Source organism: Pteronotus mesoamericanus, unplaced genomic scaffold (genome assembly GCF_021234165.1).
Source record: "Pteronotus mesoamericanus isolate MK-2021 breed Mesoamerican mustached bat unplaced genomic scaffold, CSHL_Meso_final contig_1, whole genome shotgun sequence".
Lineage (NCBI taxonomy): Eukaryota > Metazoa > Chordata > Mammalia > Chiroptera > Mormoopidae > Pteronotus > Pteronotus mesoamericanus.
This window is the reverse complement of record NW_026554998.1, coordinates 4,230,655-4,253,263: the sequence shown is the minus strand read 5'-3', so window position 1 is coordinate 4,253,263 and position 22,609 is coordinate 4,230,655. Positions and strand designations below refer to the sequence as shown.

Sequence of the window (22,609 nt, the reverse complement as noted above, 5' to 3'; positions counted from 1 at the left end):
GGGCAGGGGAGCTGGGAGGGGGCCCCTGGTGTGAGGGGGGGCAGACCCCCTCCACCCCCTTCCAGGGCCTGTCTCCAGAGGCCCAGGCACGGCCTGGACGGTAGGGCCTCCCCCCACACCCGCACAGGGCATCCAGAAAAGCCTGGGTCCGTCTTCAGCCGCAGCGCCCCCTGGTGGCCCCAGCTGAGCAGGAGCCCAGGAGTGCAGAGGAGCAGGAGCTGGCCCCTAACCCGGGAGCAGGGCCACGGGGTCACGGGGCCACGGGGCCACTGAGTGCTGGGCTGCAGGGAGCCAGCGGGGGGAGGACGCGTGACCCCTTTGCAGGGAAGGTGCTCCGGCCCCGCAAGTGTGCGTGGGAGGCCTTACCCGCCAGGAACAGCCGGGGCAGAGCTGCAGAGGCTAGTGCAGCGCGGGGCCCCGGGCCTCACTGGAGCAGCTGACGGGGCACTGTCCCCCCGCCCGGTGCCCCACATCCAGTTCTGGGCAGAGACCTCCCCCTCAGCTCCCTGCCCACAGCGGACAGGGACTGTGTTCTGGACCTTTGTCCCTCGGCGACTCTTGGAGGTGGCCCACAGGCACTGGCTCCAGCAGGGGCCAGCAGGGGCCAGCAGGGGCCCAGGGACCGTCCTCTTCCCTGAGGCTGCCCGCGCAGGGAGCTGGGACTGAGCCTGTGCAGACCCAGGGGACCCCGTGCCGGCCCGGGGGCAGGCAGGACACAAGCACACAGGCACCGCGCTCTCGGGTTCAGAACATTTCATTAACACCCCACACACGGGGGACAGCGCCCACCGCGCCCCTGTCACGACAGCAGGGCGATGGATGCCGGGCGGGACCCCCCGCCCGCCCGCCCGCCCCGCGACAGCTGCTGGGTCTCCCGCAGGCGAGCGTCTGTGAATCGGGTGCCCCCAGACTGGGCCCCGGGCCCGGGGAGGCGAGCGGCGGGCGGGGGCCGGCTCACGCCGCCGCCTCCAGGTGCAGGATCCGCAGGGCCTCGGAGATCGGGGCGCTGGTGTCCGCCTGGCCGTACATGCCCACCAGGAAGGCCCGGTGCAGCAGCACGGCCGCGTGCTCTGCGGGGAGAGGGGACCCTCAGGCAGGGCCCGGGGACCCAGGGCACTGAGGCACTGGGCGCCTGGGTGGGGCGGGGGGCCAGGGACTCACCCTGGCAGAGGAGCGTGTACTCCGGCAGGTTCCTGAGGGCCGTCTGCACCACCTCGAAGTCCCGGCTGCCCAGGCAGTACATGAACGTGGGCAGGAAGTCGGCTGCAGTGCTGGAAAAGGCAGGCGCTCGGTGGGCACCCCCGCCCACGGCCAAGCCGGCCCAGGGCCCCGACCCCACGGCACACGCGGGCTCACCTGGGGTTGTTCTGGATGGAGCGCAGGGCCAGGCTGAAGGCCAGGCTGCGGCAGGACTCCTCCTCGGAGCTCATGAGCCGCTGCAGGTTGGTCTGGGGGTGGGGGTGGGTGTGACTGGGCAGCCCTACTGTCCTGCGCACAGGCCCTCGGCCCCGGGGACCCCAACCTGCTGCTGAGGCTGGGGTGACAGCAGAGAGCCCCGCTCCCCAGGCCCCCTCCCCCAACCTGCACGGCTCTGGGACCTCTGACCCGTGGGCAGGAGGCTGCTGCGAGCGAGTCCCAGCCCAGAGCACAGCGGGGGCCCTGCCTCGGTCCCTGCTCGACTGTGAGCACGTGCAGGGGACACGTGCTGCCCCACCCCTGGGGCTCCCCCGCCCAGGGTCCGCGCGGGCCCCTCCATCCCAGCCTCCAAAACGCCTGCACAGAGCATGAGCTTCGTGCTTCCCAGGAAGAAAAGGCCGCTATGCCCGCTCACCGAGAAGAAGTCCAGGACCTCGGGCCTCCGCCGCGACATCTCATCTATGTCGCTCAGAACCTCCAGCAGATCTGCGGTGGGCAGAGGGGCAGTGAGGGCCAGAGCTGCTGCTGCAGGCTCCTGGCTGGCCCGTGCCTCCTCCCACCGGCCAGGCGGGACAGAGGTCGAGGGAGTCACAGGGACGCCGGCCTGTCCCCAGTCTAGCCTCGCCGGGCTCTCCGGGGGCAGTGTGGCCAAGCAGAGCACTGGAGCCCACACCTCCTGGAAGCTGCTGCATCGTTCTTGGCACTTGGCAAGGCCCAGGGGCAGCCTGGGTTCCGGGCTTCCCAGCTCCACTAGGCCAGCGGCCCCCAACCACGGTGCCGGTCAGCTGGAAGCTTTCAGAGGCACACGCTCTGCCCCGCGACCCTTCTCCAGCAGATGCGAGGGCCGGGCCTGCCTCTGTACCCAGCTGCCCCGCCCCAGCCCTCCTGCCGGGCGGCTGCTCAGCCCAGCCCACACCAACCCCGGCCCCGTGCAGCCCTCTTCCCTGCCCCGGTCGCTGCCCTTCAGCAGGTGCCATCCGCCCCCGTGCGGGCAGGGCCCAGCCCCTCGGCCCCACGTGGCCTGCTCTGCTGGACACCCCCGCAGCGACTGCCCGAGGGACCCAGGCCGCACACGTACCCTCGACGGTCTGGCCCCGGGAAAGCCTCTTCATGTAGGGCGCCATCTCAGCTGCGGTCAGAGGGGTGAAGAGGGAGACGCTGACCAGTGGCAGGGAGCCGGCCGAGCTCTCGTCTGGGAGATAGGAGGCCAGCGCTGTGGGCTGCAGACACACGGCCGCCCCAGCAGCGCTGTCCACGGGGTCGCGGTCAGGAGACTCCGCACCGGGCGCCAGCACCTCTGGACTCCAGAAGGTGGGCCACTGCCCTGGACTGAGCAGGGCGCCCGGTGACACAGCGCCGAGGGGGTGCCGGTCACCTGCTCTGCTCCCTTCCTGTGCTCATTGGCACATAGCGCCTGAGTGCTGGACACCGGAGTGGCCGCCGAGTCCCGCAACACCCGGAGCCTGGCAGCACAGCGGCCCTGAAGGGCCAGCCCCTGGGGGCCGTGGTCACTCACGGGCTCACTAACCCACCGGCCGCTCGCTGGACGTGCCGGGGCACCTCCGGGCGCTGAGGGCCACAGGACAGAGACCAGGACAGAAGAGGAACTGGGCCGCTGCCCCCGAGGCGCAGGGTGCCAGGCCCCCGCGCAGGCCACACCACCACTCCTGCCACCGGCACGCACCCCGCGGGCACGCGGTGCCTGGGGACGCTCAGGACGGTGGGGCGGCCCCCCAGCCCCACTCACCCTCGCCCTCCTCATCCAGGCCGTGGTCAGCTCTGCCGTCCCTGCTGGGCAGGCTCAGCCCCGCGAGGAGGGACTTGAGCATCACCAGGTCGCTGCTGTCGAAGGACAGGTCGCTGGGGAGAGCACAGGCACCCGTGAGGACGCTGGTCCTGGTAGGGGGCAGGGGCGGGGCGGACCCAGATCTCTAAAGGGGCCGCCTGCCCCACCCACCGCCCACCCGCCCTGTGGCCCCGCCCCCACGGCCCCGCCCACTCACTGGAGCGCGTCTGCGTGCTTCTGCAAGAAGGCGGCGGCTGCCTGGGGGCTGCAGGCAACGTACTTGTGAGCGAACTGCACGAACTTGCTGAGGAAGGGGGCCAGATGGCGGGAGGACTTCCTGTAGTTCTGCAAAGGGGCAGCCACGCCGCGCGGGGCACTCAGAGCCTGGGCGCCCCCTCCCGCCACGCTGCCCCCCACCCCGAGGCCTCGCAAGGGAGGCTGGGCACCCGTCCCCCCCACCCCCCGCCCCGTGCCAACACCTCCTGCCGACCCCTGGGCGTTAAGGGTCCCAGAGGGTCAAAAGGTGCCTCTCCCTCACGCCTCCTGGTGCAGACAGGGAGGCGCCCGCCTGGAGCCTGGGGCTCGGCGGCTGCAGAGAAGGCAGCCCTGAGTCTGGACTGGGCAGGCGCGGGAAGCGGGGCCTTCCCAGGGCGAGCTGAGGACCCACCCCCGCCCTGGTCGGATGGGCCCTGCGGCCGAGGGGGCAAAGGCGCGGGCCCACCAGGACCCACCAGGACCCACCAGGACCCACCAGGAGCAGGCGGACGAAGGAGAGCAGGCAGTCCCACAGCGCCACCTGGTGCTCGCTCTGGAACACCTGCGGCTGCAGCAGCTCCAGCACCCCCAGCACGTGCAGGAAGAAGGTCAGGTGGTTCTGCTGCCGGAACTCCTGGAAGTTGAGGTGGGTGCGGCCGTGCAGGAGGGCAGCGATCATGGGCAGGTGCCTGCAGACGGGAAGCAGGCCCGGTGGCCCTGACCGGCCCTCACGCAGGCGCGCAGGCCCCCGGGAGCTGGCTGAGGGCCCCCGCCGCCAGTGCGGGGTCTCTGAGAAGGTATCCTGTGCCAGGTGCCCCTCCTGGGGTCCCCAGCCCTTCCCACGGAGGCCCAGCACCTGGGCCGGGCACCCCAGGGCGCAGGCCGGTGTGGGGGAGGAGCGGCACCGTGGGGGCCCCGGGCGGTACCTGAGCAGCAGGATGGGGTGCGCCACTGCCAGCTTCCGGCAGGCCATGTTGGCGTCGGCCACGCGGCCCTCGGACGCCCGCGAGTCGCTGGTGTCGGCGAGGAGCGTGATGAAGCGGTGGATGAGAACGTCCAGCTGCGGGGGCGGGTCAGGGGATGGGGCCGCCGCAGCCTTCGCCCCGCACCCGCGCTCCCCAGACCCGGCGGCCACCCTGGAGGGCCGGGACCGGCAGGGCGCGCACGGACCCGGGGAAATCCTCCCCCAGGGCTCTCTGCACTGCTGCAGGCAGCAGGCCGCAGCCGAAGTTCCCAGACAGACGCCACTGCCCAGTTACTGCACGTCAACCCCTCTACACGAAACAAGCTCTCATTTTTGACAAAACGACCGGACGAGCGGGGGAAAAGCCAAGGTTACGTGTAGAGCCTGGCTGGCTGCGGGAAACGAGGGCGACAGAACCACGGCAGGGGCCCCGCGCGGGGAGAGCAGCTCCCCTGCCGCCGAGAACGTGGGCGCAGAGCACCCCAGACCCACCTCCTGGCTCCGACGCGGGGCGGGCGCCGCAGGCGGGCCTGGCCCACAGGAGCCCCGGGAGCGCACGCCCGCCCACACGTGTGGCGCAAGCCTGTCGACAGGCCTGCCAGGAAGCGCACGCTCACGCGCGGAGAGCGCGCGGCACAGGAGCGCCGCGGGCGGAAGGGCACCCTGAGTGACGGGCGTGCTCCCTGGCCGCGGGTGGCTTCAGGGCACACAGACGTCCGGCCTCCCCCTGGGCACCACACGGCTCCGGTGCCAGCAGCCCCGTGCCAGGGAAAACGGGGCGACGGAGAACACAGCGCTGTTGCCCATGCTGAGGACTCGTTAAGAAGAAAAGCCATTTCCGAGACCATCCCCCGGGTCGGAGAGGTGATGGGCCGCCCAGAGACGACACCCCCCACACCCGCTTCCCGCTCAGCTTCCAAATCTGGGGGCGCGCGTCTCCCCGGCCCCTGGCTCAGCAGCAGCGACAGGGGCCGCGAGCCCGGCCCCGGGCCTCACCTTGCAGATGCTGCTGGTGGTGGCGCCCGCGCCGTGCAGCAGGACCTCGGGCGCGTGCGCGCGGAGTTCCGGCCGCTGCAGGTAGAGCTGCACCAACAGGTCCCGGCAGCGCTGGCCCGGCACGCTGGGGGACACAGGGCCGGGGTGGGCGCGGGCCCGTGGGGCGGGGGCAGGCGCGGGGCCAGGGCGCTGCTCACCCCTGCCCGGGACCCATCAGCAGGGGTGGGGGGCTCCTGCACCCGCGTGCGGCGCCCTCACCTGTCGCCCCACTGCTGGATGCAGCCCGTCAGGTGTGCGGTCACCTTCCTCACGCTGTCGTCATCCCCACGGCAGCAGCTGAGCAGCAGGGGCAGCCGGGCCTGGAGGAGGCTGCCGGCCGCGGCGTCCCCGTCCTGGCTCCTGGCCTCCGCCTCTGCCAGGACCAGGTCCACCAGGCCCATGAGCTCGGGCGCCTGGACGCGCAGCGCCAGCTCCTCCCGCCGCTTCTGCAACAGGCACGCAGCAGTGGGTCGGCCGCGGGTCGGCCCTGGGTCGGGCGGGACAGGCTCCCACACACGTCACCCGCCCTGCAGGCGGGGCCCCTGAGACCTGCCTGGGGCGTGCGCTGGTCCCTTCCCTGCCAGATCCGAGGCACGTGGATGCAGGCCCAGAGGAAGTCCAGGGAGGCTGACGGGTCGAACCTGGGGGAAGCGGGGAGCCCAGCTGAGCGCGAGGCCCATCTCGGTTTCTGGGCAGAGCGCGATGCGGCGGCGCGGGGGCGGGAGGGCGCGTCCCTGCCACAAACTCCCCCGGGGGCTCGCCAGGTCAGGGCCCAGGCCAGCGGTTAGAGGACGTGGCGGCCCTGCCCACCCCCCCAGGCTTGCTGGCCCCACGGAGGGTCACTTTGTGCCCCAGCAGCACGGTGTGAACGGCAGCCACTGACGCGACCCGAGGAGAGCGGACTGCCCCGTGCCCTGGCTGGCTACCCTGGCTGTCACCCAGAGCAGGACCCTGGGCCCCGCGCGCTCTGTGCCCTAAGGAGGCGACGGCCACCAGGGGCTCCCTTCCCGGAGCAACGGTGCCGCACGGCCCGGTGGGAAGAGCCCCTGTGGGGGGGGGGGGGCGCCAGGGAGCCCCGGGCCCAGGGCGGCCGGCGGGGCGAGGACGCTGGGTCGGATGCCCAAGGACCCCGGCTGCTGCCCCACGGGCCACCTGGGCAGCACGGCGGGGAGACAGGGCTCACCTGCGCTCCCGGTTCTTGCCCAGCAGGACGCGAATGCACTGGTGCAGCGTGGACCAGTTGGACTGGTGCGTGAGGAGGGCCAGGAGGTAGGGTCGGAAAGAGGGCACCTGGGGCCCGGGCTGGCCTTTGCCCTGGAGAGGAAGGAGGCCTGGGGGTCCCTGCTCGGGCCACAGAGAGCAGAGGGACAGGGCCGTGTGGAGGGAAACCTGCAGCGCCCACCCCAGAAGCAGCCGTGGCTGCCTGCGTCCCAGGCCCGGCAGCCGCTCTGCAGAAGACATGTGTGCCGAGCAGAACCGACAGCTCGGAGACAGGAACACGTGTGACCCGAGGCCACGGGACAAACCAAAACCACGTCCTGCTCACAGCCCAGCGGTTTCGCAGCCACAGGCGCCGGGGCCGTTCAGGTTCACAGAGGCAGGAGGGGCCGTGGGCCCGAGAGCGGGCATGGTTCGCAGCTTTGCCGAGCCACGCTCCGGGCTCCCCAGCATTCCCTGCGGACAGGTGGACACCCGAGGGCCCCGCCCGGCCCACACAAGCCCCGGCCACCGAGAGGACCCACGCCTCCACGCCGGGGCTCCGCCCCCCACCAGCTGGCTTCACCGATGCCCATCCCCTTCAGGAGGACCCAGGCCCACTCCCAGCCAGCGCCCCAGCAACCAGGGGAAGCTGGTCAGTGTGACTGGCTTAGAAGGGACAGGGGATCCATCTAGGGCAAAGGAGGCTCAGGCCCAGGACTCCAGGGGCAGACACAGGGCCCCCACGTGGCCGGCCCTCAGCCGTGCGCAGCCCACCTTGCTCCGGGAGAACAGGAGTCTCTGCTGCAGGTCGGGGCAGCTGCTGATCACCTCGGGGTCCAGCATCTCCAGCCAGTCCACCAGCAGCCCCGAGCAAGGTCCCAGCCACGCGGCCTCTGGGCTGGAAGGAGCAGTGGGCTCAGAGGCGCCGGCCCGGGCTGCCCGCCGGGCGGCCGCCGACCCACCACTCACCTGCCGGCGTCGGCGCCCTGCTTCCCCGCCACCAGGGGCTCCGCCTTGTCCTGCAGCAGCAGGGAGCTCACCACCGCGACGGGCCTGGAGGCCGGGGAGGCGGAGGCAGCCGAGAAGAGCGCGGCCAGCAGCTCCTCCAAGTGGGGCGACCGCACCTCGATCAGGCCCCGAAGGACTGCAGGAGGGACAGAGGCTGCGTCGCTCAGCTTGGGGACAGAGCCAGGCGGCCCTCAGACCGCCGGGCTCCGGGAGACAGCCCCCCATCCTGGGCCAACAGCGCCCAGTGGGCCCAGACCCAGGCTGACCAGCAGGGGGTGAGGCGTGGGGACCTGCCCTGGGGGGAAGGCAGACTGCGGGGCAAGCCAGTCAGCACCCGGCACCAACGCACCGCAGGCCCGAACCTCCCCAGCAGGGCCGGGCCCCACACACCTTTGTCGACAAGCTCTGGCTCCACGCCACACTCCGCCCCGGCCCTGAGGGCGGCAACGAGGGCCCGCACAGTGGAGCCGACCACCTCCACGTCCCCACGGAAGGCCAGGGCCTCTGCCAGGTGCAGGAATCCGCTCCGCACTGCAGGACAGGCCTGTGTGACCCGCTGGCCCGGCCCACCCTCACCCCATCGGCCAGGCCTGTCTACAGAGTCCCCGAACTGCCGGCGCCCCTCCCGTGTGCCTCCCCGGAGCCCTGGTCCCCTCCACTGGGCCACGCCCAGACGGACACGACCCAGGGACCCTTGGTGCTAACAGGGCTGTGCCCCCAGCCTCAGGTGCCCGCCGCCCGCCCTCACCGTCGCCGATCCTGCGCCGTGCCGCGCACTGGCTGGCGAGCAGCTTGAGCTGGGCCCGCAGCGGCCCGGCCTCCGCGCCAGGGCTGTCCAGCCACTGAAGCATCTGCATGAGCACTTTGAGGAACAGCGACGAGAAGCCCGTGTCCTGGGGCACGCAGCGCTGTGGGGACAAGCACAGCACGTGGCTATGCAGGCCCAGAGCACCCGCCCGAGGCGGTGGCCCTGGACACGGTCACAGCACCTCTCAGCGGCGCTTCCTCCCCAGGGGCTCCGGGACCTCGGACGTCACCCAGACACCGCCGCAGCGAGGAGCCCGCTGTTTGCCACTTACCTTCACGCAGGTCTGGGAAAAGACAGAACACAACACGCAGAGACAAACGACAAAGCACACTCACACGTAAACCTACGCCGGTGAGGAGACCTCGGCAGAGCCAGGGCACCCCAGCGGCCAGCACGCGGCAGACCCCAGCCCTCCCGCGGGCGGCAGCAGCCTCTGGCCACGCAGACACACCCACCTGGTACTGGTAGAGCAGGCGCAGCAGGGGGCAGGCCAGGAAGTGGCTGCGCTGCATGGACGCCGCCAGGGCCCCGCCGCGCGGGGAGCTCAGCAGGGCAGCCACAGCTTGCAGCAGGCGCACTGCAACGCCCGCCGCCTCCGGACGGCCCTGGCGGGCCCGCGCCAGCTCCCGGCCCAGGGCCTGCTGCAGCGCCAGGGCGACGGGGCGGGCGCCGGAGCTCGGCCATCGCGGGCCCGGGCTCAGCGGGAAGACCTGGCGGGGCGGGGGGGCAGCGGTTGGCAGGAGTGTGGCAGAATGGGGCCCTCCCGCCTCGCTCTGCGCCCCCGCTGCCCATGCTTGGCCCGAGGCCTGTGCTGGGGGCTGTCGGGTCCCAGGCACGCCCCCCTTTCCAGGAGGACTGAGGTGCGTGCCAGAACTGGGGGACGGGGCCTGCGTGGGGACCCCAGCGCGGGAGCGAGAGCACGGCGAGCCCCTCCACCCACCGCGGGGCCCAGCTCCATGGGAGCCAATGCAGGGGGCAAGCAGGGACCAGGGCCTGAGGAGACCCATTCGAGCAGCTGCGTGCAGGTGTGCACACGGCTCTGTGTGGAAGGGAGAACACATGTGGACGCAGGGCCACCAGCCGTGGGGCTCCACGCACACGTTTCCAGAAGAGACGAGAAGAGTGGTGGCGGCCAGGGACAGGGAGTGAGGGGCGGGGGCAAGAGCAGAAGGGCATGGGGCTCCGGGGGCGACACTGCGTCCTACACTCAGCCAGCGGGGGCGGCTGCACGCTTCGGCCTGTGCTGGAAGCCTGCCCCACCGCGGCGGACAGCGCGCTTCCCACGGCGGCGCAAGGCCCACGGGCCAGCAGGGCGCCCACACCCGGGAGGGCAGCTGCAGCACGAGCCATGGGGCCTCTGGGCCCTGCTCCCAGCACCGAGCGCACCTTACAACCAGCCCGAGGTGGGCAGGGTTCCGAGCCTGATTTTCAGGAGGAGGAAACTGAGGCAGAGGGAGGTAGAGTGGCTGGTCAGGTTGGAACTAACACGGAGGACAGGACTCTGACCGGAGGGCTGGCCCCAGAGCCCCCTCTCCACCTCGGCTGGAGTCTGGGTAGAAGCCCTCCCTCGGGCAGGAGGAAGGACAGGGCGGCCGGGGGCCCCCAGCCTCTGGGGAGGACCGTCCCAGGCAGCAGCGAAAGTACCTGCAAGAAGAGGCCGGCCAGGTCGTCCTCTGGGCCCAGCACACGCACCTGGGTCCCGGCCCGGACCCTGCCCTGGCCCGGGGGTGGCTCCGGGCTGCTCCTGAGTCTCGGCGCCTCCGCACTATCTGCAGGGAAAGGGAACGGGCCTCAGCTGGGGCCTCGCCAACAAGGCCAGCCTGGCCCAGGGGCGGGCTACCCGCACGGGGGGCCGTGGGGCAGGAGCTCAGACGCTGGCCAGAGGCAACCACGCCTGCTGGGGCTGGGGCCGGGGCTGGGGCAGGGCTGGTACCTCGCCGGGGTGGCAGGGAGGCTGCGAGCAGGGAGTGGAAAGTCTGTCCTCCAGCCGCCCCTCGCTCGTGCTGGACCGCGACCAGGTGGGCCATGTAGTCTGTGAGCAGCAGCTGGGGTCAACGCCTGCGCCCAGGGCCCGGGCATCCCTGGGGCATCCCTGGGGCTTCCGAGGCCGCCTGCCGGGCCTTTCCGTGGGAGCAGGTAGCGCTGGGCACCCCAGCCAAGGGCGTGCCGACACCCCCAAGGGCGGGCCCGGGCGGTGAGCACTCGGCCCCTCCCGCCCACCCCACCTCTGTGCCCCCCGCCCACCGCACCGCTGCGTCCCGGGGCACCGGCCCCCCGCGCGGGGCCCCCCGCCCTCACTCTTGTCCATGATGCTCTGCTCCAGGGCCTGGGGGTCGTGGGCCACGGCCTGGTCCAGGCACTGCAGCAGCTTGCTCATGCTGGACACGGGGATGCCGAAGGACTGCACGAACAGCAGCAGCTGCTGGGGCTCCAGGTCCTGCAGGGCTGAGGTCGCGCCCCCGGTGAGGCCCCCGCGCCCGCCCCCTCCTCGGCCCTGAGCCCCGCGCTCGCCGGCAGCCCCCAGGGCCCAGGCTCCTCAGGGCGCGCCCTCGCCCTGCTCTCGGCCACCCTGCTGCCCCGCCCAGGCACCGCCCGGCGGCGTGTCCTCCAGGACGCTGAGGAGCCGCCTGCCCTTCCGCGCTCCCGGAGGGCTCCGTCCGCGCCCACACTGACCATTCGGGCCAGGCCCTCGGCCTCACGCCTGAGGAGCAGGCCCAGAGACGGGGCCTCTCCTGGGGGCGCCCCGCCCTCACTCCAGACGCCCCCTCCACCGGCCCTGCCCGGGCCACACCTGCGTCCACCAGCCGAGGGACCTCGGAGCGAATCATGCGCAGCTTCAGCCAGTCGGGCAACAGCAGCGCCTCCTCCGACGTGTCCACTAGGAAGGCGGTGGGCAGTGGCTTCTTCTCCGGAAACCAGATGTCCAGCAGGGCCTGGAACTCGCTGTCACCAGCTTTGGGGGAAACGGCCAGTAAGCAGCTGGGCCGGCTCCGCGAGGCCCCCCTTGCCTCTCCGTCCGAGGGCCCCGCCCTGCGCAGCACTGCAGGCCAGGCTCGGAGGGGCACCGCCTCCCCCTCTTCGCTGTGATGGAGGCTCCGGGGGAGCGGGAGCGTCGGCCACGGGCAGGGCAGGTCCTCCATGAACCCCGAGTCCCGAAGGCGGAGGCCCAGGAGGGCACTCAGACCCCGCTGCACCATGTATCCCCCCAGAACCCCCGACCGGCAGGGAGGGGGTCCCCGTCCACCCTCCCTCGGGGAGACCCCGGCTGGCTGTGACAGGCCCAGCCCCGAGCACGCCCGCCCGCCCAGGACAGACCTCGGGCTGCCCTGCCACGGCCCACAGGCGCCTCACCGCGGGGCGGCCCCAGGGTCAGCAGGATGACCATGGCGTGGACCACCAGGATGTGCATGGTGGCCGTCTCCCCACTGGTCCAGCGGAGGAAGACCTGGTCCTGCGACTCCGACTGCGGGGAAAGGGCGGTGAGGGCCGGCCGAGGGCCCGGGCCGGGGGCCGCGGGCGGGCAGGGCGGGGCCTTACCCAGCTGTACACCTCCTCGCCCTCCTTGCTCTTGCGCATGCGGCCGACGTAGCGGGAGAAGATGGCGAGCAGGGCGGCCAGCACGGCGTCGGCCCCGGCGCCGCGGGCGCGCTTGGAGAAGAGGTGGGCCATGATGGTGGAGCGCTCCACAACCAGCCGCGCCACATCCTGCGGGCGAGACGCCGACAGCGCTGCCTCCCGCGCCGCCGCCGGGCCGGCCGGCACCTCCCCCCGCCCCTGCCCCAGGCACAGGGCCCAGCCAAGGCTTCGGCCGCGAGCAGCATGCCCATCGCAGGGGCGGGGCGCGGTGCGCAGGGCCCTCCGAGGCCCGGGGCTGCGGGGGCAGCACAGACCCTGGGAGCCGACGGCCCTGACGGCGCACAGGCCGTCACCAGCTGCCCGGTGTGGCCAGGGACCACTGCCGCCACCCCCAGGCGACCGGAGCGCGACCCTCGGGACCCAAAGGGGAGGCCGCACACCTGCGCACCGGACGTGCGGCCGAGGCTCCCGCCTGCAGCGGGGACACCAGTGGGGAGCGCCCGCCCTCCGGGGCCCTGGGCCACCCCGCGCCCTCACTGAGCTGCTCGGTGCCTGAGCCGCAGCAGGCCTGTGGGAAGGCCGGGCAGGGGAGGGCCGCAATGCCGGACACCTGGCCGCTGCAGCCGAGGCCTGGCGCACCACGACAGCTGGCCTGGCACCTGCTTCTCCCTGGGCTCCCCTCGATGCCTGCCCGGGCCCGGTCACCAGGAAGGAAGCTGGGAGCGCGGAGCCTCTCCCCCAAGGGGCGGCCCCGCGGCCCCCCACCCCTCGCCAGGGAGGCGGCCCCGTGGGCCCCCGCCCCTCACCAGGGCCAGGTCGCTGTGCTGGCCCTGCTCCTCCACGGGAGTGTGCTGGGACAGGTAGACCAGGTAGGCGCTGATGGTCTGCGGGTCGGTCTCCACGTGGATGGCCTGCTGCAGCGCCAGGGCCGTGGAGGCGCTGACGCTGTGGAACAGGGGCAGCCTGGGCAGGTCGCGCAGCAGCCACTGGTAGCCCTGCAGCGCCTCCGCGTCCCCCGAGTCCTCCTCCGCCGGGGGCTCCTTCTCCTCCCCATCCCGCAGGCTGCCCTCCGACAGCACCAGGGACAGGCCCTGCAGGCAGACACTTGGCTGAGCTGGGCGCCCTTGGCGGGGGCGGGGCCGAGAGGCTCCTGAAGCCCAGGCAGCAGGCGGCTGCCGGTGACAGGCGCCCTGTCCAGCCAGCTGAAAGGAGAAAGCAGCAGCGCAGCCGTCCCCTCCCCCCCAGAGGCTGGTGGGTCACGCAGGGCAGGCTCCCGCATCCCCCTGGAAAGGACACCGGGGAGGGCGGGGCCGCGGGCTCACCTTCATGGCCAGCACCCTGGAGGCCACCTGGGAGGAGCCGAGGCGTCGTAGGAAGTAGTCCAGCACCTCGCACGTGGTCTGCTCGTCGGCCTTGGGGCCCAGCAGCAGGTCCTGAAGGCGGCCCAGGAGCTGCCGCTGCTTCTGCTGCCTCTGCGGGGACATGGGGACCTCAGGGAGGGCTGGTGGGGTGGGGGAGGGGGCCGGGGGCGGTAGGGGCACCGACCTGCCGCCTCCGGGCCTTCTGCTCCTTGCTGCCTCCGTCTTCCTCCTCCTCCTCCTCCTCCGCGGCGGCATCATGAAGCAGGAACTCACACAGGCACTGCACGGGCAGCACGTCCAGGGAGCCCTCGCTGGCCTGCACCAGGTCGGCGAGCCAGGGCATGGACTGCGAGGAGGCCTGCGGGGCGGCCACACTCAGCTGAGCGCCTCCTGCCCGCGCAGCCCCTCCCGAGCCTGCCCGCGACACGGGTCCTGTCCGGTGGCGGCCACGCCTCTGCAGGCGCGTGGCCCTCACGTCTGGGGCCCTCTCTGTCTTGTTTAAAGCCAGGGCGCCGGAGCCCCCCGCCCCCGGGCCGCAGCGGGACGCGCCTGCCTCTGGATGATGTTGAGGAGGAAGTCCGGGTTCCGGCTCCGACACAGAAGGTGCCCAAGGCGGAGGGACTGGTTGAGGCTTTTCACTTGGTCCAGGATGTGAGGGGGCGGCCTCCGCGGGGGCCCCCTGAAAGGCCAGAGAACAGGACCCCATCAGGGGCCGCCGAACGGCACGAACGGCACAGGCAGCAGGGCAGGCTCCCCCCGCCAGGGGCCCGGCGCCCCCTCGGCCTCGCCATGGCCGCGGCCACGAGGACCGGGACAGCACCCCCTCAGGGCCACCCCCCGCCGCCCCCCCCCCCGGCTCAGCATGAGCCATCGCCCCGGATCCCGGCAGCCGAGGGGCTAGGGCTGGGGTGCAGTTCGTACTGGGGGTCCAGGCTGGTAAGCTGAGACAGGAGGAGGCTGCTGTTCTCGGTGATGGTCTGCTTGGTGGACGCAGCAGCCAGGTGCCCTTCAAACGCCAGGATCTCCTGCTTTTCCCGCTGGGAGATCTGCAGCTCCCGGTTCAGCATCTCCGTGCGGGTCTCCTCGTCAGTCAGGGTGCACGGCGGGTAGGAGTAGTTACTGCGGGCCAGACGTGGGGAGTGCTCGCCGCACCTTCGAAGGTGCTCGGGGCCACCCCCCGCCTGACATCCCGCTTCGGCTACCAGTCCCCCCTGGGGAGCCGCGGCAGGGCCCTCCGGGCCTGTGAGGGCGCCTGGCATTCTCAGGGCCCACGCCGGCTGCTCGGTCCTTGCACACGACACCGTGCTGGCCACCTCACAGCCATGCTTGATGGCGGCAGAATCCTGAGACCAGACTGGTGGCCCAGCACACTCCACGCCGGACCCCGTCCCCAGGTGGACTCACCACTCAGAGGCGCGGCCGCCACCGCAGCCCCTACGACCTGATCCGCCCTCCCGGGGAGTCTGCCCGCCTCAGATCTGTCCTCAGGCCGCCGTCGGCTGTCGGCCCAGGACAGCCTTCAGAGCGCGGCTGGAGCTGCGCGTCCAGCCTGGGCCACACGCGCCAGAGGCCCCACCTGGGCACCAGGGGGCACGCAAGGCGCCGTCACGCCTGCCGCGTCTGCGCTCAGACAGAGGCCGGGCGGCCCTCACACCGGTCCCTGCTCAGCTACCTCCCCTCCATCGCCGGGCCCTCCTGCCGACGCCTCCGCGCTCTCCCCTGCGTCACCCCACCAGCCCGACGTGTGCGCCGCCCGGGAGGGCCCCGCAGCAAGGGGGACGCAGCGCAGCCCCGCAGCCTCGAGGGCAGGCATCCGCGCCCACAAACCACGGGAGCCCAGAGGCAGCTTCGCCGGGACACCAGCGCAGCCTGGAGCCCAGCCTGCGCCCCGCCCCTCGGGCGCCCCACCCCTGCCGCGGGCACGCCAGCGTACGTACTTGGTCATCACCATCTCCATGAGCATCTTCAGTGTGGGGTACTCCTCCCAGGCGGCCAAGCCTAGGGGCAAGGAGCCAGCCGGTGGCAGCTGGAACGCAGCCACCCCACCCGGCCGCCCTCCAGCCCCCGGGGCCCCCTTCCTGGCCCCCAGCTGGGCTCCATGCCAGGTCCAGGAGGCGGTGCCGACACCCAGCCGCAGGACCGGGGACCAGCAGGCTCACCGATGTTCTCCGGGTTGAAGGCAGCGACGACCAGCAGGAGGGGCCAGGCCTTCCAGTAGAGGGTGGAGATGGCCAGGTTGGGGGGCTGGTACCTGAAATGCAAGGGCATCCAGTGCTTGGCCTTGCGCCCCGAGGTCCGGGAGGAGCATCGGCCCAGACCAGGGGGGCGTCAGCATGAGTCGGTGGCCGACCTGCCTGACAACTGCTTGAGTTCACAATGCGGGTCCTGTGCCTCAGTGCCCTAAGGAGGGGCAGGGTTCTCAAAGGGGATGGGGCGGACGGCCGCACAACCCAGAGAATGTACTGAGGACGCCAGACCACGGACTCGAAGCGAGTTAAACACGCGTGAATCACCTCTCAGTGACAGATTCAGAAAACGGCGGAACCTCGTCATCATCTGAAGCAAGGCGTGCGTGTTGCACACAGGCAGGGAGCCTGTGAGGCACCAAAGGACAGCACCACAAACGCTGCGACGGGAGCACAGCCGGCTGCGGCCGCCCCGGCAGGGGGGCCTCCCGGGCGTCTGCGGGCGGCCCCAGGGCCGCCAACGTCTGAGCCCCGGCGGCCTGTCGGGGGGCCTGTGCGGGACGGGCTGTGGACCACGAGCCTCAGGGCAGAGCGAGCAAAGTCCTCAGGGCGACGGGGGAGGCACGCGCGGGGGCCCCAAGCGCCTTACCCCGGGGGCAGCTGGATGTTCTCCGGGTGGTGGTAGGTGCACAGGTTCAGCACGGCATCCAGCAGCTGGACCCGCTCTACCTTCAGCACTTCCACGTCTGAAACGCAGGCCCAGAGCCCGTCAGCAGAGAGCAGGGCGCGAGGCCTCGGGCCGGCGCCCCCGGAGCTCCGGGGGCAAGGAGGGCCGACAAGGGCAGGGGACAGGGGAGGACATGCGACCCACGCGCCCCAGCGAGGCAGGCGGAAGCTGCCGTTGAGCCGGCTGGGGGAAACTGAGGCAAACTTTCCCTTGGTGGCGTTCCAGCTGGTCTGGAGAGCGGGCAGGACGGCTGGGAACAGCAGGACAGCACCCGGGCGGGAGCCTGCCGCACCCATGGGCCAGGGCAGCGCCCGAGGGGCCCTTACCGTCCGCCTGCACGGCCGCCGCCCGCTTCACCAGGTGGTCGGCGAGCTCCATGGCATCCGCAGGGCCGAGCGGGAGCTCCCGGGACAGCCCGATGACGAGGATGCGCATCAGCGTGTCCTCCAGGATGGGCACCTCGGAGCACAGGCGGAGGAAGAAGCTGCGGCAGAGCAGGCAGGCTGGGTGGGGCGGCCCCAGGCCCGCAGGCCCCCTACCCCGCGCCCAGCGCCACAGGCAGAGCAGGAGGGCCACCCCCCGCCCAAGGTCACTGGTTCCTGACGCCTCTGGGCGCAGAGCCAGGGGCAGACAGGCCGGTCACAACCCCCAAGCCACCAAACCGACGGGTGGAGAGCGTGAGGGGAGCAAGGAGGGGTGGGCGGGGGCGCGCTGGGCTTGCGGGGGTTGGGCCAGCCGTGTGGGCGCAGCTGTCCGGAAGCCCCGAGGGCAGGCGGCGTGAGAGCCACTGGGGCGTCCAGGCGGGAGCCCCACGGGCACGGCAGGCACTCCTCCTCCCGGGGTGACAGCGACCCCCACCCCCACCCCGGGTCTGCGAGGGGCGGGGCACAGTGTGGTGTCTGCCTGGAGCGCCCCGCCCCGCCGCGCCCGCACAGAGCTCACTTGCGGTCACTCTCGGGCGGCCAGTTGTCCCACTTGTAGTAGGTCTCCGGCTGCTCGGTGAAGAGCACCTTGTGGAGGCTGCGGGAGGCAGGGCCGCCATCAGGGCACGGGCCGCCCGCCGGCTCCCCAGCGGCCCCGCCTCCCGCAGGCCCAGCCGCTGCGTGCTCAGGGGACGGCCCCTGTCCCCAGGCCTGCGATCCCACGGCCCCTCCTCGAGGGCCCCCAGGAAACCCCAGCAAGGCCTGCAGGGCTGGCAGGCGACAGGCCAGGGCCACGCAGCCCCAGCCCCAACCCCAGGCAGACGGGACCCCATCGCCGCCCCCATCAGCACCCAGGACGTCCCCCCGTCACAAGGCACAGGTCCGCTGGCTCCTCTGGTTCCCGAGAGGCTGGTGTCAGCCAGGGGCCCCACCCGAGGCTGACAGGCTCCTGCTTGGCAAGCCCGGTCACAGATCGCCCATCAGCCCCGGGAGGCGGCCGCTCGTCTTTGCCCAGAGCCACCTGAGCGGCGCAGCACAGGCCGTACCAGTGCACGTAGTCCTTGGGGGCGAGTTTGCTGATGGAGGGGACCACGGTGTGCAGCCACCAGACCGCGTCCCGCTGGATCGCAGCGATCTGGTTCTGGAAGGAGCGCAGCACCTCCAGGTCTGAAAGGGCAGCAGGGTCAGCGGAGGGCCTGCCCAGCAGCTCCAGGCAGCCAGCGCCTCCCGGGGGCAGCAGAGCCCGCTCCTTACTCTTCTTCTCCCCTTTGTCCCAGGCGACGCCGGCCTCCTTCACCTGGGCCGTGATGCCCAGCATCATGGACACAGCCAGCACGTCTGTGATGTGCACCACAAACCGCTCCTGCAAGCACAGCCAGGCCCGGCGCTGGCACCCGAGCCCCGCCCCCGGCCCGCGCGCACACTCGGCATCCTCCACAGCCTGCCCCAGTCCCTGCTCTTGCACGTCAGCTCCCCCATCCGTCGCTCTGAAGCCCGCCCAGAGCAGGCCGCCTGGTCCGTGCAGCCGTGTCACCCTGGCTCCCTGCTCACGGACCCCCGGGCTCCCCCAGTCCCGCCCACTACCACCCTGTCCCCATCCCCTCACGCAGCCCAGAGGCTGCTGGCTCCCCTGGGGGCACCCAGCCAGGCCTGCCCCCCCCCACCGCAGGATGGAGCCCACGCCGCCCTCTGGGACAGGCCACGAGCGTGAGCAGGGAGGCGAGGCCAGCAGGGCCAGGGCGGGCGCGGGCACAGGCAGCGGCGCACCTTGAACTCCATGTCCAGGTGCTGGGGCTCCTTGCGCTCCTGCATGAGCCCGAGGCAGAAGGCCTGGAAGTTGATCTCGTGCTTGGTCTGCTTGATGATCTCGCGCAGCAGGGCCCGCGAGGCCCGCAGGTAGTCGTCCTTGTTGGTCAGCAGGTCTTGGAACACCATGGCCAGGAACTGGGGCAGAGAGAGGCCAGGCGCGGCGCTCACCTTCAGCGCCCTTCCAGCCTCGGGCCTCCGGCCCAGCTTCCTCGGTGTGCGGCGGCCTCCCGACGTGGTGCGGGACAGGCCCACGGGAGTGGCCGCCCCCCGCCCCCAGGGCCCTCCCCCACGCAGCTCCCCTCACACCGCAGGCCTCGCCTAGATGCCCAGCATTGCAGAGGAGGCCACGTGCCCCCACCCCAAGCCCGGTCCCTGCGGGGCCCCAGGGAGCGCCGGCCCCTACCTTGGGCGCCAGCTCCGAGCTGTGCTGCAGCACCGTGTAGAGGATCTGCATGTTGTTCGGGTTCCGGGCGTTGGACAGCTCGTTGAAAATCACAAACTTGATGGTGGTGCCCAGGTTGTCCTTGTGCGCGTTCAGCAGCTCCCTGGGTACGAGCCGAGCGGGGCACTGGCACAGCTGGCCCAGGCAGGGCCGCCCCCAGGCCGCCCCCCGCCCGGCCCCCACAAGCCGCACCTGACACAGAGCATGTAGTGGTTGAGGAGGACTTTAGGCTTGAGGCGGATCTTGACCAGGTGGGAGATCACGTCCACGTCCTCGGCGCTGTGCGTGCCGCAGTTCACACACACGGACATGAGCAGGTCCTGGGCCGGCCGCGTCAGCTGCGGGGAGGCGCCGTCACCAGCCCGCCCGCTGCCTCAGCCACAGGCTGGGCCCAGGGGGAGACCGCGTGCTGCCCTCACCTTGGGGTTCTGCAGCCACATCTCCAGCTTCTGCACCGTCATGAGCCGCACCTCCTTGTACCCACAGGTGGAGGTGAGGAGCCGCAGCAGGTTCCGCGAGACGTTGTCGATGGGCTGGCGCCGGTTGAGCTGGTCCCGCAGCATGTCCAGGACGTACTCCTCCACACTCTCCGTGAGGTCTTCATACCTAGGCCAGAGCGGGGAGGGAGGAGGCAGGAAGGAGGCAGGCTCCCCTCCCGAGCCCTCGCCCTCGCCCTGCCGCCCAGCCGCACACGGGGGCCTCGCCAGGTGGGGCCAGGCCGCAGGCCTACCTGGGCATGACCTGCCCCTCCTGCTCAGGGCTCAGCTTCTCCTCAGCAATCAGGAGCTCGGTCTGGCAGTCTTCCTCCTCGGTGAGGGAGGGGTGGGGGCTGCTCCCTGCGGACCAGGGGCCTCATGGACACAGGCGCCCAACCGCGCTGCCAGCGCCCACTCCCCCTCCCTCAGAGAACCCGCCTCCCAGCCCAGCCAGGGAGCCTGGTTCCTCTCACCAGCACTGAGGTCCCCTCCGCTGCGCCCCGCCTCCCCCTGCAGGAGCGTGCTCTTGGGGGGCATCCTGGTGTTGAACGCCGTCTGGATGTTGTCCACGAATGCCTTGCAGTGCGGGCTGTCCACCCATATCCGCTCCCCCAGGGAGTCCTCAATGTACACCTGCCCGGGACAGAGGCTGACGTCCAGGCCCCCGCAGGCAGCTCACCTCCACCTGCACCTGCTGCGGCAGGGCTGCGCCGGGGGAGAAGCAGGACGAGCGCGTCCCCAGACACTGCCAGCTGCCCTGGTGGGGCTGCCGGGAAGGCCTCCCAGGAGCCCATGCAGGAGAAAGGACCCTGGGCCATCAGCCGCCCCAGGGAACACGCTGCTTGCTCCCCTCTCCTCCCGGAACCCAGGTGTCATGCGCTCTCCCCTGGCAGCCTGCCCGCCGCACCCCAAAGCAGCACGCTCCCGGGCTCCCAGGGAGACGCCTCACCTTGACAAAGATCTCGGGCCAGTTCTCGTCCTCCTCGTAGGCGGCCATGAGGAGGTTGCAGGCCAGCACAGACACCAGGCTGTTCCCCTTGGCCTTGAAGTTGATGGAGGCGTCCCGCCGCAGAAGGCTGCAGAGAGCCTGCAAGAGACGGTGCACGTCGCCGGGGAAGCTTTGCCCTGCACACGGGCCAGGGCTCGTGCATGGCTGGCGGGCGGGCGGGCGGGCGGGCGGGCCTGGGAGGGAGAAGCAGCTGGGCCTGAGGGCCCGCCGCACTCCAGCCTGCTCTCACCTCGATGACACCTTCTGTGGCAAAGATGTTGGGCTTGATCTTGGCCAGGTACATGAGGCTCAGGTACAGGGTGCTGTCGGGCTTGGCCCGCGTGACCTTCAGCTGCTTCACGGCGCCGCAGAGCACACCCTCTATCCTGTCGTCGTTGCCCTCCAGCTCCGCAGCCTCGATCTCGTCCAGCAGCGCTGGGGGCGGGACTGCGGGGTGGGCGGTGCGTCAGAGCAGGCGTCCAGAGAGGCTGACCACCGAGTCCCCCAAACGCCACGGGCACAGCTCACCCAAGAGGCCCAGGGAGCAGGGGTCTCAGGCTGTACACTGTGGGCGAATCCAGGGACGGACTTTACCTTCAATTGGAACCACCGAGGGCTCCTTAATTGAGGGAGAGATAGCGCGTTTTTCTGCCACCGCAGCCTCCGCTAGGCGCCCCAGGGCACTCAGGGGGGGCGTGGAGGACAGCTTGGGGCGTTTGGTGAGGCCAGGCAGGGCCGCAGCTCCTGCCAGGGCCGCGGCCGCAGCATCCCTCTTGCGCTCGGAAGGCAGGCCGGAGGGTGCAGGCTTCAGCAGGGTGGACGCTGATTTGGAGTCACTGGCCTGACCCTTGGAGCCCAGAGCAATGAAGTCCCCTGGCGGAGGGTGCCCTACGCAGAGAGGAACGTGGAGAAACGTGCACGGTCACACAGCGCGGAAGTGAAAAACGTGGGCAGGAGTCCAAGCGCCCACCCCCTCAGAAGAGACTCAACAAGGATCAGAGTGGCCAGAAACGAGCCACCCAGAGGTCCCTCGCAGGTGCTGGCAGCCGCAGTGCTACCTGCCAGCCACGCCATCCCTAACGCACGCGTGTGTGAGATCCGCCTCAACACTCTCACTCTGCAGAGAAGGGCGACCGGTCTCGGAGCGGCTCAGCACCGCGCCACGGCCGCACAGCTGCCGAGCGGCGAGTCCCGCGTCCGAGGCCGGTCTGCCTCTCGCGGGCCTCCTTCCGCTACCATCTGCGGCCTCGGAGGCCGACAGAGACGGGACAGCAGCCTTCCGGAGGCCATCGCGGCTGTCCCAAGTCCCCAGGGGCCCGCAGAGCCGCCCAGGACGCGAGCCCGCGCCCCCGGCCCTGGAAGCCGCCGCCCGCGCGGGCAGCAGCCGCGCACCTGAGGTCTTGGCCGCGGCGCTGGGCCTGCGCACGGCGGGGGGCTTGGCGCGGTTCATGGCCCTCCCTGCGCCTCGCCGCTCCTCGCTGCAGCGCCGTTACCGAGAGAAGACCGGCGTCAGGCAGTCGTTCACCCGCTCGCTCATTCATTCGTTCCCCCGCCGCTCGGGGTCTCGGGCTGGGGGCGATCGGGCCCGGCCGGGCGGGGCGAGGCCGACGGGGCCGCACGAGCGCCGCCTCAGAACCGCCTGGACGGCCGGTGTCGCCGATAGCCACGGGCCCCGCACTAGCAGCCCACAACACCGAGCGCCCGCCGCCGCCACGGATACCCCGGAACCGGAAGTCAGACCCAGCGCCCGACTGCCGGAAAAACCAGAAGCAAAATCTCAAGGCGGAGTAGGGCGGGTAGGCGAGAGGGGCCGCGGCGCCTGCGCGGTGCCTGCAGCGTCCTCTGGCGGTGGGAGGCTGGCGGTGTCGTGCGGCCCCGGATCTGACTTCCGAAAGGTGAGCGCTGTCACTTTCTTTGAGCAGCTGAGGTTGATGTTAGTAGTCACACACCCAAGACACCCCGGAAAGGGTGGCATCGGATTCTAAACCACACGTGCTGGACCTTCAGAGTTCTGTTCTCCCATTTACGGGTCAAAGGGCAGGTCCTGTGGGAGGGAGGAGGGTGCCCAGGGACTCAGCGCAGAAGAGCAGCAGGGACCTGCCCACTCCTGCTTGTCCCTGGGGGCGTGGAGGGCAGCCCTCGCGGTCCTG

The 22,609-nt window shown here is 71.6% G+C and overlaps 1 protein-coding gene across 1 annotated transcript; it reads right to left on the bottom strand.

The window, feature by feature from the left end:
- Positions 1-887: 887 nt before the first annotated feature.
- On the bottom strand, positions 888-22,189 carry INTS1 (integrator complex subunit 1). Its single transcript, XM_054573301.1, has 46 exons — positions 21,852-22,189; positions 21,054-21,347; positions 20,710-20,906; positions 20,421-20,558; positions 19,945-20,104; positions 19,726-19,831; positions 19,415-19,601; positions 19,188-19,333; positions 18,957-19,098; positions 18,512-18,688; positions 17,999-18,107; positions 17,791-17,911; positions 17,265-17,342; positions 16,649-16,806; positions 16,245-16,341; positions 15,569-15,660; positions 15,347-15,407; positions 14,331-14,528; positions 13,959-14,088; positions 13,594-13,767; positions 13,371-13,520; positions 12,855-13,139; positions 12,010-12,177; positions 11,824-11,935; positions 11,264-11,425; positions 10,771-10,917; positions 10,406-10,504; positions 10,117-10,241; positions 8,928-9,182; positions 8,413-8,572; positions 8,055-8,195; positions 7,626-7,800; positions 7,431-7,554; positions 6,640-6,770; positions 6,010-6,097; positions 5,676-5,902; positions 5,418-5,541; positions 4,384-4,517; positions 3,954-4,146; positions 3,420-3,547; positions 3,164-3,276; positions 2,495-2,608; positions 1,832-1,902; positions 1,357-1,448; positions 1,162-1,271; positions 888-1,070 (listed from the first exon to the last, which is right to left on the bottom strand). The coding sequence occupies exons 1-46, from the start codon at positions 21,907-21,909 to the stop codon at positions 955-957; spliced, it is 6,567 nt and encodes a 2,188-aa protein (XP_054429276.1). The 5' UTR covers positions 21,910-22,189; the 3' UTR covers positions 888-954.
- Positions 22,190-22,609: the final 420 nt, after the last annotated feature.